The sequence below is a fragment of the Pleurodeles waltl genome, chromosome 3_1 (genome assembly GCF_031143425.1).
Source record: "Pleurodeles waltl isolate 20211129_DDA chromosome 3_1, aPleWal1.hap1.20221129, whole genome shotgun sequence".
Taxonomy (NCBI): Eukaryota; Metazoa; Chordata; class Amphibia; order Caudata; family Salamandridae; genus Pleurodeles; species Pleurodeles waltl.
The window spans coordinates 163,434,246-163,451,485 of NC_090440.1; the positions used below are offsets into that span (position 1 = coordinate 163,434,246).

A 17,240-nucleotide genomic window follows, 5' to 3' on the forward strand; every position below is an offset into this window, starting at 1 on the left:
ACCATGGCAAATGGACTTCATAACCACTAAGGAACCAGTAACTGAATCTGTTGCCTACACTAAATGTAGCAAGGGCCTGTTCCAGGGAGTGTGAATGCTCACAGTAAAACACCTTCTTGACATAGAGTGAGACCATCCGCGCCTTTCGAATCGTTCTGTGAACATTAGCAGTAAGATGTAGCAGGGTGTTTTTTTTGTTTGTTTTTTTTTGGTATTTCCTCTACTCCCCTTGTCCACCTCATCAGGTGCTACAGAACGAGGAAGCACCTACCAAAATGCCTAATAGGCAGTTTGGTGTAAGGTTCAGCAGCCATATTGGCCTGTAGAAGCCAAATATTGGCTTATCTTTACCCTGTGTGGGTGTAGCAGTCATGGCCTGAACCACATTTTTTCAGTAGACCCCTTTGCTTCTGTGAAGGAGTTTAAAAAGTGAGTCAACAATGGAGTATGTTGCCTGCAGAATACTTTACTTTAAGAAAGAGTTGAATAAGTCCATCTGGGTAAACTTGTGGAATATTCTAGCAATGCCCTTATCTCTGCTTTAAAGGGCATCCTTGTATTGAATTATTTCCCCCTTTCCATTGCTATATCTGCTCTCAGTTTGAAGCCAAATGCCTCCCTGCATTCTTGCCCCCTTCATATTACCTACACGTAATGTGGAGGAGCCCATACTCTTTAATGTATTGATCATTGTGACCTGTGTTATAAGTGCAATGGGTTTTTTCCACACCTTATTGGAGTTTGTTACACTTATGTATGTCTTCCAGCTCTTACAGCCAGGACTCTAGCTGCTCTTTTTTTTTTTTTTTTTTTCTCCTGTTCAGCCTCGCCAAAATTGACAACACGTCCACTCATTGCTGCCTTCAATGTGTCCCATCATTTCTTGCCTCAGTGACTCTCTTGGTGTTGTCTTCTAGATACTTTGTAATGCCTTTCTGTATCTCTTCTGCTACCATTCCACCTGTAAACATATTTTTACAGGTTTTTGTCTCTACCCCTCCATGTTCCTCTATCCTCCTTTAAAATTACCTCAATTGAGGTATAGTCCAAGAGTGAGATGCCATATCTTGATGTCTGCTATTTTTTTAGATAAGGAGCTTATGACCAAATAGTGTCCAGCCTTACATACACGCCATGGGCTACTGCATCAAAGGTAAAATCTATATGCCACACCTGTTAAACATTTCCCCAGTGTGCTTTACAGACAAGGAAAGACTTTATTGTTTAACTATGAGAGAATATATGGGCCTCAATTCTCAGTGAAGGTAAAAAACAATGAGGTACAGAAAAAGACTCTGAACCTGCCCAAGTGCCTATGGAATCCTTACAGTGCAGATGTGCAGATACATGCTGCTTTGACCAACAAGGAGGCTTGTTTAGAGCAGTAATTACCCAAATCAGCAGAGTGTTTATCAGCAGTGGGTGGTAACTGACCTACCTTTGTTCGGTTTAAACATACTTTTATCGATTCGGAGCTGTTGATTTGAAGTCAAAACTTTGGATATCTTTTTCATGCCAGCTAGAACCGGGTTCTCAAAATCCAGGAGATTGTTGTTTAGATTTCTTTCAGTGATGGATTGAGAAAAATCTACACGAATACTGATTGCTTTCACGATGGTGAGCATAGAAGGGTGTTTGGCTCCTTCTTCGTGATTGTTACAGGTGTTGAAATATCTTACATTGTTTTTCGCAATTTTGCCTGCAAGCACTTTATTTAATTGAAAATAATTCTCACTCAAGTTTGAAATTCACACTGAGTGAAAAAGCTTGAGAGGCAAATAATATTCTAAATTGTTTTTTAGAGGGTAGCTTGCTGCATCGCTGTGGGACTTTGTCATTGAGCTCTGGCTATTGTGGGTGTGTGACCTCCTAAATTAGGCTAAGGTGGCATGTAAATAGGGCAGTGACATCTGCTACCTTCATAGACTGACTCAAATCTTTTGACTCAGACAGGAGTAATAAGATCATCAAATCAAACAATAAATCAATATGTATAAACAACCAAAGTATGCAATGAGGAGTCAGTAATTTATACGCATCCTGACCGTTGTGGTCATGAATCACCACACCAATTTGGTAAAGTTTATACATGTATTGCCCTTATATTAACAATGCTACAGTCCCCTAAATGATGTGCAAAACCAATTGATAGCAATACAGAAACCACACGGGCTGTCCAAAGCTTCTGAGCTTTTAAGAGCAATTATTATTTAACAATCCAAAAGAATAATACAGAATAACAACCGAATTATTTGAGAAATAGTTACAGATTCCATTAATTGTGCAGTTGAATCAATCATAATCAGTTAACAAACAATCAATTTAATTGTTGGGTCAGACATCCTAACTACCACATTCCGATTAAAAAAATAGCATGCATGGGCCTAGGCTTAGTCATATGCAAAAATGAAAAATAAGACTAAAATTAATTTGGAAAAACATCTAACTGTGGTGCTAACAGAAAATGCAGTTGTATTTTTTTTTTATTATTTTTTTTTTAATTGGATGCTTGAGAAATAATTAATTACAAAAACATAGGGAAGAAAAAAAACTCCCATACAGTACAATACAATATATTGGGAATAAAGTGCTTTTGTGCCATACTGCATACATATAAAGGAAAAAAGTGCATATTATATCAATGGTGGGGGTAGTTTACCTGAGCAGATCCTAAGCAAAACAGAACAAACCCCTACTCATATGTAAATCTCTATTTATGTATTTATTTATTTATCCCCCACCTCAGTTTATTCAGTAATTACCAACTGCCTAGAATTGACCCACTCTTCAAGCAGGCCCCATATTACCTGCCCCTTGCGGCTAGGCTTTCTCCCCTTACGTTCTCCATCTCTAGATAGTACTGTATATAGTAAGAAAGCTTCCCAACCATTGTTGAAATTAAGGGGGTTGTGGGTCCACCCATGCGGTAGCTACACATAATCGATAAACAGCCATTGACAAAAAAAAATAAGACTTTTGTCCTACAGTTCCTGCCACCTCTGATATGCCTAAAACCATAATATCCAGACTGAGTTCCATATCCTGTTTTTCCACCTCTTTTAAAAAATGATAAATTTCCTCCCTTTAGTGAATGTAATCTTATACCAGTGGCAAACATATGTATGAGATCCACCCCGAAACCATTGACATCTCAGGCAGTGTGTTCCCTCCATCCTCCCCCACTTAGCTATTTTAGATGGAGTAAAATATAAATAGTAAATTGTTTTATAATGTCGTCTGCAGCGCTAATGACATCAAAATAGAACAACCGAGTTCAAGAGATTCAAAAAACTTAGCGTCTCTGATATTTAAGCAAGCTTGCCACTTCTTGCTATATTTCTCAAGATCGTCGGGCTGCTCTTATTGACGACCGAGCTCCACTTGTCATCATCTCCAGGAGGGAACTCTTTGCGGACCCTGCCAGCCCACCAGATTTCCTACATAGAAAATCTCTGACTTGCAGGTATTTCAAGAAATCCCTCTGCTCAAGTCCATACCTCTCCCGGATGTCCTCAAATGTTTTCACCTTAGTTCCCTCAAAAAAATCTCCTAGCCTTTGAACCTCTTGTAAACTCCCCTTTGCTATGCATCTATCCCTGAATATCTTTGGGAGGGAGGGATTATTGTAAATTGGCATACACCTCTTAAATCTACCAAGTTCTTCTTTCTTTCTTTCCCCAAGGGTTCCAGCATTTACAAGCAGCTTCTAATACATTAAACCGCACTTTCTTATAGTAGCGGGGCTCTAACAATGCCATCAATTAATAGTTAATACATATTTGGCGTGTATCCTGCCCCAGCCGCACTTTCTGTACTTGTCACCAGCTGCCGCACGTATTGAAAGGCGGCTGCCACTTGATATAATTTTACATTTGGTAGGGACTATCCCCCCTTCTCCCTAGGTGAAGTCAGATATTTGCTTGCTGTTCTGATCTTGCCATACTCCCAAATAAATATCATTAACTTATCCATTGCTATGAACTATGATTTTTCGGATTCAAGTGGGATTGCCCAGAACAGATACAGGAGCTTGGAATGAATAGCATTTTAATCATATTGCATCGCCCCATTATAGACATTTGCAGATTGTTCCACCTACTAAAATCTTGTTTAGCTTTTCCTAACATCGGCGTCAAATTTAGATTGACATCAGCTCTACAGTGGAACAGATAGTTAATCTCTAAATACACTGCATGGTCCACCCTTTGGGTGTCCCATGTAGTAAAATACTTATTAATCACCAGCTGAGTTTTATCTCTTTTAAATAAATATGCAGAAGACTCTCGTTTCATGCCACCTTTTCAATTTCCCTTAAAGCCTCGTCTGGGTTAGCTGTTACTAAAGCAACGTCATCTGCATAAGCTAGAATTTTGGTATGCCATCCATAACGACTTACTGGTATAATAGCTGGATTCTTTTCTAGCTGCCGGAGCAGAGGTTCAAGATACAGTGCGAACAATAGTGGGGAGTATGGACACTCATGTCTAGTACCTCGTCCAGTTTGTATAATATTGGATTGACTCCCATCATAATAAAATTGTTTCCCAGTCCATACACCCCCAGAACTTTAGACAGATAATCCCAATTGACCCTGTTTCTCTAGTCTCCTCTCCAACATCATTGGCAAATGAGTCTCTGGACCCTCTTGACTTGAGTCTAATTCCTGAATAATCCCATTTGGGGGTCGCTGCTCCCTGTCCTGAAGCAACTGTTCCAGCTGTTGAGCCAGATCTCACTTTTGTGCATCCGTGCCGCTGCTGCTGTTTTACTATAGGGCCTATAGCCGGTGACAGACTGATCTCATTGAAGGATGAGACTTTCTTTATCCATGCTGTGGTTACTGCCACTACTGCTTCTGGAAAAATACTAAAACATAGGCTCTTTTACTAATGCTAATACTTGAAGAATAAAACAATTGCTAACATTCAAACCATAATTAATATATTATTACAATATAATAATTGCAAATCATTAGTTTTGTAATACATGTGGTCATGATTTATCAAAATACATTTTCACAGTCATTTAGTTTTTCACATTGAACTCGAGGCGGCTGACACCACGTCCGCCACATTTTAAATATGGACACTTTTACAGTTTTACATTTTTAACATGAGTTTCTCTAATTAGTCTTTTTAATACATGTTAACTATTGCATTTTGTATACTCATTTTATTAATGATGTTAGCGCTCTAACACTGTCATATGTCAGGAGTTGGCCTTTGGTGGCTCTATGTTTAATGAGATTGTAAAGGTTTCCTTTCTGACTTTAAAGAGGAAAATGCTAAAAGATCAGCCAGATGGTTCTCTGCAAAGGTTAGCTGTGATTGTTGAATTTTCTTTCCACTGTAAGTTAATGCCCTTAAGAAATCTTCAGAATCAATGCACAGGGTACTAATATTTTTGTTCTACAAATAACTGTTTTTTGGATGGTGAGTGGGGAAGGAGATGTTTCATCTGGCCTCAGTTTTTATTGTTACAGAGCAAGACATTTTGTCCTCTTCTACCAGGCATTCTGAAGTACAGTTGGGTGAGGATTACAGCACAAAAGATGGTGCTTTCTGGTTTCAGGCCTAGATCATTCCAGTTACTTATCAGTACAGAGAAATTATGGAGTAGCCCGAAGTTATCAAGGTGTCCGCAATGGTTTTAGAGCAGTGGTCTCCAAACTTTTTAATGCCGCCCCCCCCCCCAGTTGAAAAATAAAAATCATTGGGCCCCACCTCCAGAATTTTTCACAATTATTTTATAAAGATGGCCGTGTTTAAATATGTCCAGACGTATTTAAACATTGCAGATAAGTACTGTTACCTTTTTAAAAGAGCAATAACATGTTTCTGCTAGAAAAAAGACACTGTTATCTGTGTAATGCTTCTTTTAGCTGCAGACTGGTCCCCCCCCCCCCCCCCCCCCCCACGGGATCACTTGAGGCCCCCCAGTTTGAAGACCTCTGTTTTAGAGGGTTATTTAAAATCTGTTCCCTATACGAATGAGAATATCTAGAATTTGTTGACAGATTACATGCTCAGCCATGTGAATATGTAGTAAATTTACATATCTGGAGGAAGCATCACAGTGTAAAAATAATGGTTGCTGTGACAGGTAGTTTGATAGCATGGTGTTAACTAGATATGGTTGTGTTACTTAGTTGATCTATCAACTAAGGAATTTTTCATTAGTCTGTGGGTGCTGAAGTTTTGAGGAAATAGGGTTTTTGAAGGGTGGTCATATCTTGGTTTTAAGGTGGATCAGTTTGTGGAGGTTTTTCCTAGTTAGTTTGTACTGACTCTCACATGTCAACTCCTGCCTGTGTCTTCCCCGCTTGATTTGGATATTACTTCAAGCCATATCAGACACCTTTCAGGGGCCTTGGGGGTGTTGGAGGGCGGGGGAGACACTAGACCTCCAGCTAATGTGGCTTAGCTCCAGTCATTGGGGTTGTTTGCCTCCGATATTCCAATGTCCACCCTATGATGACTCTGCAAACTGAGCAGACTTTCCCCTTCAATGCTTGACTTTCAGTGGTAGCAATGATATGCAGTCACATGCTTCTCGGGGAGATAGTTAAGGGTTGTGGAAATTCAGCAGTCACCCAACAGAGCAATAATAGAATGTCCATCTCCGTGCTTTACTTTGTCAAAAGAACTTCAATCTACACACTTAAAATGTAATAATTCACAGCACAATTCTCATACTGGCGCTTGGACTTTACACTCTTTCGGGTGTTTACCACCTTGGTAGATCTTGGCGTGTCTCGAGCCGGGGTTTAAATGTCCCTTAGGCATGTACCAAGGCTTAGGTGCTGATTATCCCAGAGTTCAGTTTTAGGGCCCTGTTCTCAAGCATGTCTCTATTACTGAACAGTCTTGCCACAGCACAGACCTGAGAGTCTCTTTTCTAACAAGTGATGGGGACCTGCAGCATGCATATTACTTCATTCTTCCTCTGGGATAGGACGTGCTGGCTGGATCCTGCATGTACAATCCGGAGAACAATGGAGCCTCTTCTGGGTTGCCAGTGAGGTGCAGAAGGCATGCTGTCAAGGTTAAAGGGCACAAGGACAGTTGTAGTGGGGTCTCTGTTGCAGCGGCATGGCACACCATAGGGTCATGCTTGGATGTTGGTAACCAGGACTGCCTTGGAAAAACGTCTGGGTGGCAACTCACTCCTACTCTGGCACAGCATCTTCTTGATGGCAGTGGTGATGACCACTGACTGATTTTCTCACCTGAAACCAGTGTCATAGAGACTGCTCCCCACTAGCCTCCAGGCATGCAGAGTGCTCTTTCCAGCCTCTCTTCTTCCTGAAAGACCTGGGGGTCAAGTTGTCCTGGTGCTCTAGGTCAGTAACCCATCTGAGGGGTTGGCACACTCCTTCCATCTCTTAGCAGAAGATTAGCTTCAAGGTACTTCAGGCCACATACTTCTTCCAGCAAGGTGATACTCAAAGGGACTTTTCTCACCTCTAGAAAACTGGTTCTGCAGTTATACTCTGAATATTCTGTGGATTACTGCCTTCCTTGGTTGAAGGGAACTTGCAACTGTAACTACAAGTGGGGTCAATGGTTTCCCCCTTTTTATACATCTTAATCAGACCGGAGATGTGGATTCTCTGTTAGCACTTTCAGAACTGGTTTAGTTTGGTTCTCTAGTCATCTGTCCTATCCAGGTTGCTATCCACACACAGCCTTTTTTGCAGAGTGATGCTCATCGCAGCAGGGTACTCTGCAGCCTTGAGTACTCACAACTGAGGCACAAAGATACATAGGCTTTCTGCACCCAGTTTATCAACAGCCCCACTGTCAGGAAAGCGACAAAGCCTGGCATCACTTAAGGGACCCACCCAAAACAACAGAAATGAGTCTCATACTTCATCCTCCATCTACCAAATAGTAATATTTAAGCCTAATCAGCAGTCCCTCTTAGCAAAAGGGTCTAATTGAATTAGGTTCCCACTTCATTGTTTAGGTCACCTGCTTCAGGAACGTCAGCAGTACACTTTAATTTTCTAGGAAAATAATCTTGCCTCCATCTTGTGCACAGGAATAGGGCAATGGCTTCCAAAAAGGAACCCGCAGGTCTCCATTACGCTGACCCGGAGTCTCTCACCCACACTCACTCGCTCACTCACTATGTACCACAGAGGCTACACATGCACTTGGGATTTTAACTCATTGATGTGAGTTAGGACATAGAAGCTGAACTTTACTCAAGAGGGCCATTGCACCTTTACTTTAGTGACGCAGATTAAAAAAAAGTCTGGCCGCAACTCGTCGCAGCGTATGCTCCCACCACCACTATTTTTAAACCCTTGACTCGGATTGTAGTCCACTGTCAGTCAAATGAGAGCACACTTTTTGAGACTCTCCAGTTCATATGGCCTTAGTCATGTCAAGGGATAGGTGTAGGCTTCGCACAAACTATGGATTCTACTGAGGCTGGGGCCAGAATCAAAAATCAGGAGACAAGGTAGTTTCAGTTGGGTACTCAACACAGGGGAGCAACAAACCATTTGTGTGGAATTTAATTTCTTCGTGCAGCAAGGTTTAATTGGCATAGACATAGACCACTGGTCTTCCCCAAGGATGAACCACTTTGGTCCATGATTTATGATGATACTCGTTACCCGTTTTCACTGGGTTTGACGGGGACATCTTTAACCTGTAAGGTACTTCATATGTGGAATTTAGTTCACAAAGCCTTGGTTAGAGCCTTGCTTTGTTGAAGCCATGTATTACTTTTTGGGTTAGCTTTTTGATTATTTCTGGCGTTGAAGCTTAATATTTTTCAAAAGGCGCGTTTGTTCAGAGCATGAAGGATCATTCCGACCCCAGAAAGGTTGCTGTGCTCTGCTCTGCTGTATTGACTTTCTGCAACGAAACCGCTTCCTAATTGTAGTTTAATTGAAATGTTTTTGCCATCCACAGGACTGTCTTCAAGGGTACAAGACCCAGAATAAGTTTCTAAACAAAGAGATACTGGAACTTTCTGCTCTACGTAAAAATGCAGAAAAAAGAGAACGGGAAATCCAAACCAAGGTCTGTATAAACTCTGCAGTAGACCCTGTGCCATTTTCAAAGTGTTGTCTGCTTTTTCTGAATGCCCTCTTATATTTTTTGAAGACTTTCTTAAGGCATTTATTTGTGTAGAAGACCAATAAAACGTATATAATTCAAGTTTTTTTCTTACCCATTCAGATCTGTTGAGTTTGTGATACTCCTTTCTCTTAAATCCCTTAGGGAGCACAGGAAGAGTCCCTGCTGCAGAACATGTTTCCATAAACCTATTGACATTTAATTGTTTCTCATCTGTACTTTTTGAAATATTAGTGAAGCAAGCAAACGAGGATGTTTATGTTCTGTGAAACATAGTATTGCACACGGAGTCCACTGGCTGATGAATCAAACTTGAATAGAAAATCACATTTAAAATAGTCTCCCAGGTCATTAGAACAATTTATGTAATTGCCCATCAGATGTTGAAATGGACAGTCCTTAAAAAATTGTGTGCCTGAGCTGGCAGACATGACGAGTACAAGATGTACTAGGTATTCATCTCTTGAGTAAACTGTACAACTACATGAGGTTATACACTAATCTCCCAAAAGGCAAAATTGTAACTTTCCTTTTGGCCCAAAGCAATGCAAATAACGGTTTAAGCAATACAAGAAAATAAGAACTTAAGGCAATCTTTTGATGTCTGTGGTCCATACTCAGAATACTATATTGTGTCTGTAGGAAAACACCATCTTCCTTGGCATGTTACCCCCATTTTTACCTGTATGTTTTTGACTGTCTCACTGGGATCCCGCTGGTCAGGACCCCAGTGCTCATAAATTATGGCCTAATATGTATGCCCGTGTAGTGCCTAACTGTGTCACTGAGGCTCCACTAACCAGAACCTCACTGCGTATGCTCTCTCTGCTTTTAAATTTGTCACTGTAGGCCAGTGACTTCATTTACCAATTTCAGCTGGCATACTGGACCCCCCCTTATAAGTCCCTAGTATATGGTACCTAGGGCATTGGGATCCAGGAGATCCATATGGGCTGAAGCATTTCTTTTGCCACCTATAGGGAGCTCAGACAAACCCTTGCACAGTCCTGCCATTACAGCCTGCGTGAAATAACGCACATGTTATTTCACAGCCATTTTCACTGCACTTAAGTAACTTATAAGTCACCTATATGTCTAACCTTCACTTGCTGAAGGTTAGGTGCAAAGTTACGAAGTGTGAGGGCACCCTTTCACTAGCAAAGGTGCCCCCACATAGTTCAGGGCCATTTCACCAGACTTTGTGAGTGCGGGGACACCATTACACACGTGCACTACATATAGGTCAATACCTATATGTAGCTTCACAACTCCGAATATGGCCATGTAACATGTCTAAGATCATGGAATTGTCCCCCATTCCAAATATGGCATTGGGGAGCCAATTCCATGCATCCTGGGGGCTCCACCATGGACCCCCAGTACTGCCAAACCAGCTCTCTGAGGCGTGCACTGCAGCTACAGCTGCTGCCAACTCACAGACAGGGTTCTGCCCTCCTGGGGTCTGGGCAGCCCAGTCCCAGGAAGGCAGAACAAAGCATTTCTACTGAGAGCAAATGTTACACCCTCTCCCTTTGGAAATAGGTGATACAGGCTGGGGAGGGGTAGCCTCCCCCAGCCTCTGGAAATGCTTTGAAGGGCACAGATGGTGCCCTCCTTGCATAAACCAGTCTACACTGGTTCAGGGACCCCTTCTTCCCTTCTCTGGCGCGAAACTGGACAAAGGAAAGGGGCGTGACCACTCCCCTGTTCATCACCACCCCAGGGGTGGTGCCCAGAGCTCCTCCAGTGTGTCCCATACTTCAGCCATCTTGCTTTGCAAGGTGTGGAAGTACTCTGAAGGCCTCTGAGTGGCCGGTGCCAGCAGGTGACGTCAGAGACCCCTCCTGATAGGTCCTTAGCTGATAAAGTAGCCAATCCCCCTCTCCAGGCTATTTAGGGTCTCTTCTCTGGGTTCTCTTCAGATTCTGCTTGCAAGTTTCCTTCAGGAATCCTCTGCAACAACTTCAGATTCTTCTGACCTTGGATCAACCGCAGCCTGCTCCAAGAAACGCTGTAACTGCAACAAAGTGTCTACAGGAGACACACTTCTTCAGCAACCTCAGCTCCAAGTCAGCAACAGTTTCCACGGTGTGCATTCTCTGGGGACTCCCTGTCTTCATCCTGCACCAGAAGGACCGAAGAAATCTCCTGTGGAATGACGGAGTCACTCCCCTGCTCCAAGCAGGCACCTTCCAAGACGACGACCGGTACCCTGGGACTCCTCTCACAGCGACGAGCGTGCTCCTACGGACACAGAGGGTGGACATAATCGACATAGACTGTCCTGAAGTCCTGCTGACGCAATTTGGAGGAGGTAATACCTTGCCTTCCCTGAGAGCGACGGTACCCTTGTGTACTGCGTCTTCTTCACCTCCTGGGGCCTCTGTGCACTCTTTGCAAAATTCCTATGTGCACAGCCTGGCCCAGGCACTCCATCCTGCGAAGCTCAACTCGCTGAGTTCTCCTGAGGCGCTGGTCCTTCCTTTGTTGTGCTGCATCAACCACGCTTTGCACCTCCTTTGTCCTCATGTCCTGGGACGTCCAGGGATGCTGGCTGGCACCCTGAGGGCACTCTAAAGTGCTGAGCGCCCCCTCTTCCTCCTCACACAGAGTTGGGGCCCCCAGGTCCCTCCTGGGTCCATCCTGCGCCATTTTGATGCAAAACTCACTTTTGTCGTAGCCAAGGCTTGTTGGTGATTTTCAACACGAAATCACATCTGCAACGATCTTCACGCCATGGGACATCTTTTGCATCATGGAGGAACCCACTGGCATCTTCCTAGGGTGCATTTCTGCAGCCTTCAACTAACTGTGGACTCTTCTTTTAGACCCTCTTCTGGGTTGGCAGAGGCTCCTGTCCTTCCTGGAACTTCTTTCGACTTCTGGACTTGCTCCCCTTCCTTTGCAGGTCTTCAGATCCAAGAATCCAGCAGTTGTTCTTTGCAGACTTGGTTGGCTGCTGCAAAATCCCAATCACAAGGTGTAGTGTGTCCTATGGAAACTTACAGTACTTTACTCCTGCTTTTCTGGGCTCTGGGGTGGGGTAATGTACGTACCTTTACTGTATCCTTACTCTCCTAGTCATTCTACACATACTACACTTGTCTAGGGGGGAATTTGTGATGAACATTCCACTTTCTTAGTATATGGTTTGTGTTCCCCCTAGACCTATTGTCTCCCAATGCAATCTATAGCATTTCCTATTGTTTGCATTGTTCTATGACTATTTACTTGTCTAATTGTGGTGTCTAGTGTATATATTGTGTGTAATACTTACCTCCAGAAGGAGTATTATCACTAAGATATTTTTGGTACTGGTCACCCAAATAAATACCTTTATTTTTGGTAACACTGAGTATTGTCTTTACTTGTGTTATAAGTACTGTGTAGCTACAAGTGGTATTGCATGAGCTTTGCATGTCTCCTAGTTCAGCCTAAGCTGCTCTGCTATAGCTACCTCTATCAGCCTAAGCTGCTAGAACACTACTACATTTCACTTACAAGGGATAACTGGACCTGGTATAAGGTGGAAGTACCCAAGTTACCCACTACAAACCAGGCCAGCCTCCCACAATGTCTGCTCCATAAAGTGTTCTTGTACGGAATTCCCACTCTGAAAAACCGTCTGATTTAAAGTATATGATCTTGAGGGTGAAAGAACTGTTGCCAGTGGTTCAGTGCCCCACATCATGTCCTATTTTGAATGAGGTTACAGTTGGGTTTGAGCTTCAGAAGCATGCTGTCAAAACCAACTGACCGATAAACTGCACTCTGGTTAGCTGGATGAGCGGGTACTAGAAATTGTTATCAATTCTGTCTACTTGATCGCGCTGGGAACTCAGGTTATGTAACATTATGCCTCTTCTTGGGCAACAAATCTCTGTTCCATGGAATGTGTGGCTGTAGCTACTCGGGCTCTGCATAATCCTTCCATCTAGTGATGGGTCTGGAGTTGTGCAAGTTGTTTTCTTTGAAGAAGTCTTTAGAGTCAGAAGGTTGCGTGGCTCCTCCTTTCAGTGATATTGTGCATGGGCGTCAACTCCATTGTTAGATTGTTTTCTCTCCGCCCTCGGGTTTTGACGTGTGTGCCTCTGCTCCGTGTCTTTGGCTCTAATCGGTACAGTTCCTTTTTCTTACTGTTTCAGCGGTATTGTTTCGAGCACACGTTTCCATTTCTGTGCTACCTACGAATTTCGCCGGTTTGAACTTCGACCGACTGCCTTTCGGGGTGTTGCTGCCCGTCTCAGGCCTACCTTCTGCGTGTCTCCAGCATCAACAAAAATGTTCTTCTGATGCCTCATACACCCTTTTGTTTTTGTCCTCGTTGCCACGCAAACTATCTGCGCATTGACCTACACCTTGTGTTCAACCTCTGCCTTTCATCCGACCATTGCCAGACTGTCTGCGACACTTGCAAATCGTTCAGGGTGAAAAAGACTCTTCGGTACTGGAGGGCTCGATGACTTGAAATGGCCCAGAAAGCATCGTCCGAGACCCTGGATTTCTTTGGGGAAGAGCATGCCCAGGAGGAGCTAACTGAGGAGGAGGACAAGGCCTTTTCTTTCTAAGACAGCTACAACTCTGATGTAGAGCTTGGCATTGAAATGCAGGTATTACCATCTGCCCAGCGCCTGAGTACTGTGGACCCTGCTCCACCACCCAGCCCCTCCAAAAAAAAACTACTACTGCTTTCGGAGGTCGCCAGACCACCACTGCCTCCTGGCCATGTTCAGTTCCGAAAAACTGTCTTGACTGCCCTGCCTTCAGGCCCAGTGCCAAAGATTGCCACGAAGGCCTCAGCCTCTACCTCAGGCTCATTGGACTGAGAAATCATTTTGATATTGAACCAAACCACGCCACCGACCCGGCAGCCACCTACTTCGACCTCAGCGCTGATGAAGCTTCACAAGTCCAAGCTTTCAGTACTGCAATCCTCTTAGCTGAAAGACTCTCGCCATTCTCTGACCTCTTCTCACCTGTTGCACCGATCCTCAAGAAAATGGATCAGACAAACAAAGAAAACTCTACATTCAAGAGGGGGCTGGTCGAGTTATTGCAACTCCTTCCTCTCCTACACTACCAAAGAGGAAGTTAACATTTGAGGAGGCCTTAGACATGTCCATCCCTCCAAGGAAGAAGACTAAGGACAAAGCCACTGGCCTGGCCTATCATCCTTCTCCTCCTCCTCCTCCTCCACCACCATTACTTCCTTTCTCTCCTCACACTCCAGCTACACAATCTCCTATACATGACCTACTTGATAACACTCCTCAAGGATCTCCACACTCTTACACTGGGTTTTTAGGGGGGTCGTTGGGTGACGCTGACTCATGGGACACCTATGACCCAGATCCCGTTTCTTCCAACGATCCGGACCTCAATCAAACTCATCTCTCCCCTCCAGAAGATTCCACCTCATACCAACAGGTTATCTCTAGAGCGGCACAATGTTGAACTCCCTAAGGATCCTACAGAGCAGGATGTCTTATTTGACACCATTCCAACCACAGAGACGCCCAATTTTTCCCTATACTTCCTGGCATGATGAGACTTGCTGAGGATATCTTCAAGGAGCCAGTACATGATAGGGTGAACACCACCCGGTGGATAAGAAATGCAAGGTGGTTCCTTCAGATCCTGCCTTCCTTAAACCGCAAATGGACAAATAGTCAAGCCACTGGGGACTTCTCCTGAAAAGGAGAGCAAGCGCATCAATACCACTGGGAAGAGGGTTGTGGCACAGGACAAACCATTGGCACGTTTCCAATTGTCAGGCCCTCTTTGCCCGCTGTGATGGGGCACGTGTGGGAGGAGATGGAGGAAGTGTTACAGTACCTCCCAGATAAACATCGTAAGAGGGAGCAACAACTTGTCACTGGAGGACAGACTATTACAAACAACTCTATATGGTGCCCCCTTGATGTAGCAAATACAGCAGCCAGGGGTATTAACAGCTTCCTGCTAAGAAGGCATGCATGGGTACACAGCTCTGATTTCAAACCAGAGGTCCAGCAGGCAGTTTTAAATATACCTTTTGATAAGGAGCACCTGTTTGGACCAGAGGTAGATACAACATTGGACAAAATGAAAAAGGACACCGATACAACTGAGGCGCTCCTTTCTTTGCCCAGGCTAGAGAGTAACATGACCGTCCTCCTCCACTAACGACTCCACATCTCAACAAAAACAACCCCGGCCATCCCCCACGAGGGGTAATTCCAGAGGTTCCTATAAAGGTGCAAACAACAAGGGCGGGGGAAAGGGTGCCTCCGCACCTGCACCAACGACTGCCAAGCAGTCACTACTTACACCCTCCCCGTGATCACACAACACCTGGCAGCCTCCAGTTTTTCAACCAAGTCTAGAATACATCACTTCAGGCAATTGAGTACTAACCAGTTCGATGGCATCTGTCGCTGCAGATACACATGTTGTGCATAGCCCGCCATCTGGTGTTGGGTCGGAGTGTTACAAGTTGTTTTTCTTTGAAGAAGTCTTTCGAGTCACGGGACCAAGGGACTCCTCCTCTTTGTCTCCGTTGCGCATGGGCGTCGACTCCATCTTCGATTGTTTTCTTTCCGCCATCGGGTTCGGACGTGTTCCTTTCGCTCCGGGTTTCGGAACGGAAAGATAGCTAAAAAATCGGAAAATTACGTCGGTATTGTTGCGTTCGGGATCGGGTTAGATAGAATCGACATCGAATCGTGAAGAGCTCCATTGCCCTTCGGGGTAGTTTTTGATCCCCCGTCGGGGCCTGGTCGGCCCGACCGCGTGTAACATCGACGCTGATGGAACGGACCCCGTTCCGATTCTGTCCTAAATGCCACAACAGATACCCATATACAGACCAACATTTGGTCTGTAACCTGTGCCTGTCACCCGAGCACAGGGAAGAAACTTGTGAAGCCTGTCGTGCGTTCCGGTCCCGAAAAACGCTCTGTGACCGTCGAGCCAGAAGACTGCAGATGGCGTCCACGCCGACAGGACACCGAGAGTTCGAGGAACAAAAAGAAGTTGAAGCCTTCTCGATCCACACAAGAAAACTGACAAGGCCCAGGGGACGCCACTGCCAACAGGCCATGGCTCAACCCATAAAATCGGTGACCGACCATCGGCACCGAAAAGGGCCGAAATAGTGCCCAGATCGTCCGACTTGGGTCGAGACACAGGCACGCAGCCATCTCGGGACCGAGAAAGTGCTGCCGACAAAGATCGACGCCGAGATAGCGGAGCCGAGGCTGCTCGACTCAGAGACAGCGGCACCAAGGAGGATCGACGCCGAGAGGGTTCGACTCCGAAAAAGAGGAAAGTCGCCTCGGAGCCGAAAAAGAGTACGGACATAGTTTTGGTGCCAAAACGACCCGCAACCGAGCCAACTACCGGTTCCTATTCAGAGGAGCAATCACTGTCCTCTCAAATGCGAAAGCATAGATTCGAGGAAGAGTTACAATCCACCGAAGTGGACCACACTCAAAAAAGGATTTTTATACAGAGTGGAACAGGGAAGATCAGCACCCTTCCCCCTATTAGGAGAAAAAGGAGACTTGAGTTCCAACAAGAACAAGCACCACAAACAAAACTGGTGAAGAAGGTAACTCCGCCACCCTCTCCTCCACCTGTAACTCACATTTCACCGGCACAAACTCCGTCACATTCACCGGCTCACACCACCATGAGCCAAGATGACCAAGACCAGGACGCTTGGGACTTATACGACGCCCCAGTGTCAGACAACAGTCCAGAGGCGTATCCTACAAAGCCCTCACCACCAGAAGATAGCACAGCATACTCACAAGTAGTGGCTAGGGCAGCAGAGTTCCATAACGTGTCCCTACACTCTGAACCTGTCGAGGATGACTTCCTTTTCAACACCCTCTCCTCCACCCATAGCTCCTACTAAAGCCTGCCTATGCTCCCAGGAATGCTTAGGCACGCAAAGGAAATCTTCAAAGAGCCTGTCAAGAGTAGAGCAATAACACCAAGGGTGGAAAAGAAATATAAAGCACCTCCCACAGACCCTGCTTTCATCACCTCACAACTGCCACCAGATTCGGTTGTAGTAGGGGCAGCTTGCAAGAGAGCCAACTCTCACACATCTGGCGATGCACCACCCCCAGATAAAGAGAGCCGCAAGTTCGACGCAGC

At 44.7% G+C, this 17,240-nt stretch overlaps 1 protein-coding gene across 2 annotated transcripts in view; it reads left to right on the forward strand.

The window, feature by feature from the left end:
• TBC1D2B (TBC1 domain family member 2B) overlaps positions 1–17,240 on the forward strand; it is a 209,674-nt gene that overhangs the window by 100,725 nt on the left and 91,709 nt on the right. For both annotated transcript variants that reach the window (XM_069222055.1, XM_069222056.1), the window contains one exon: positions 8,928–9,038. In XM_069222055.1, coding sequence (XP_069078156.1) covers positions 8,928–9,038 — 111 coding nt within the window. The remainder of the gene's footprint in view (positions 1–8,927; positions 9,039–17,240) is intronic.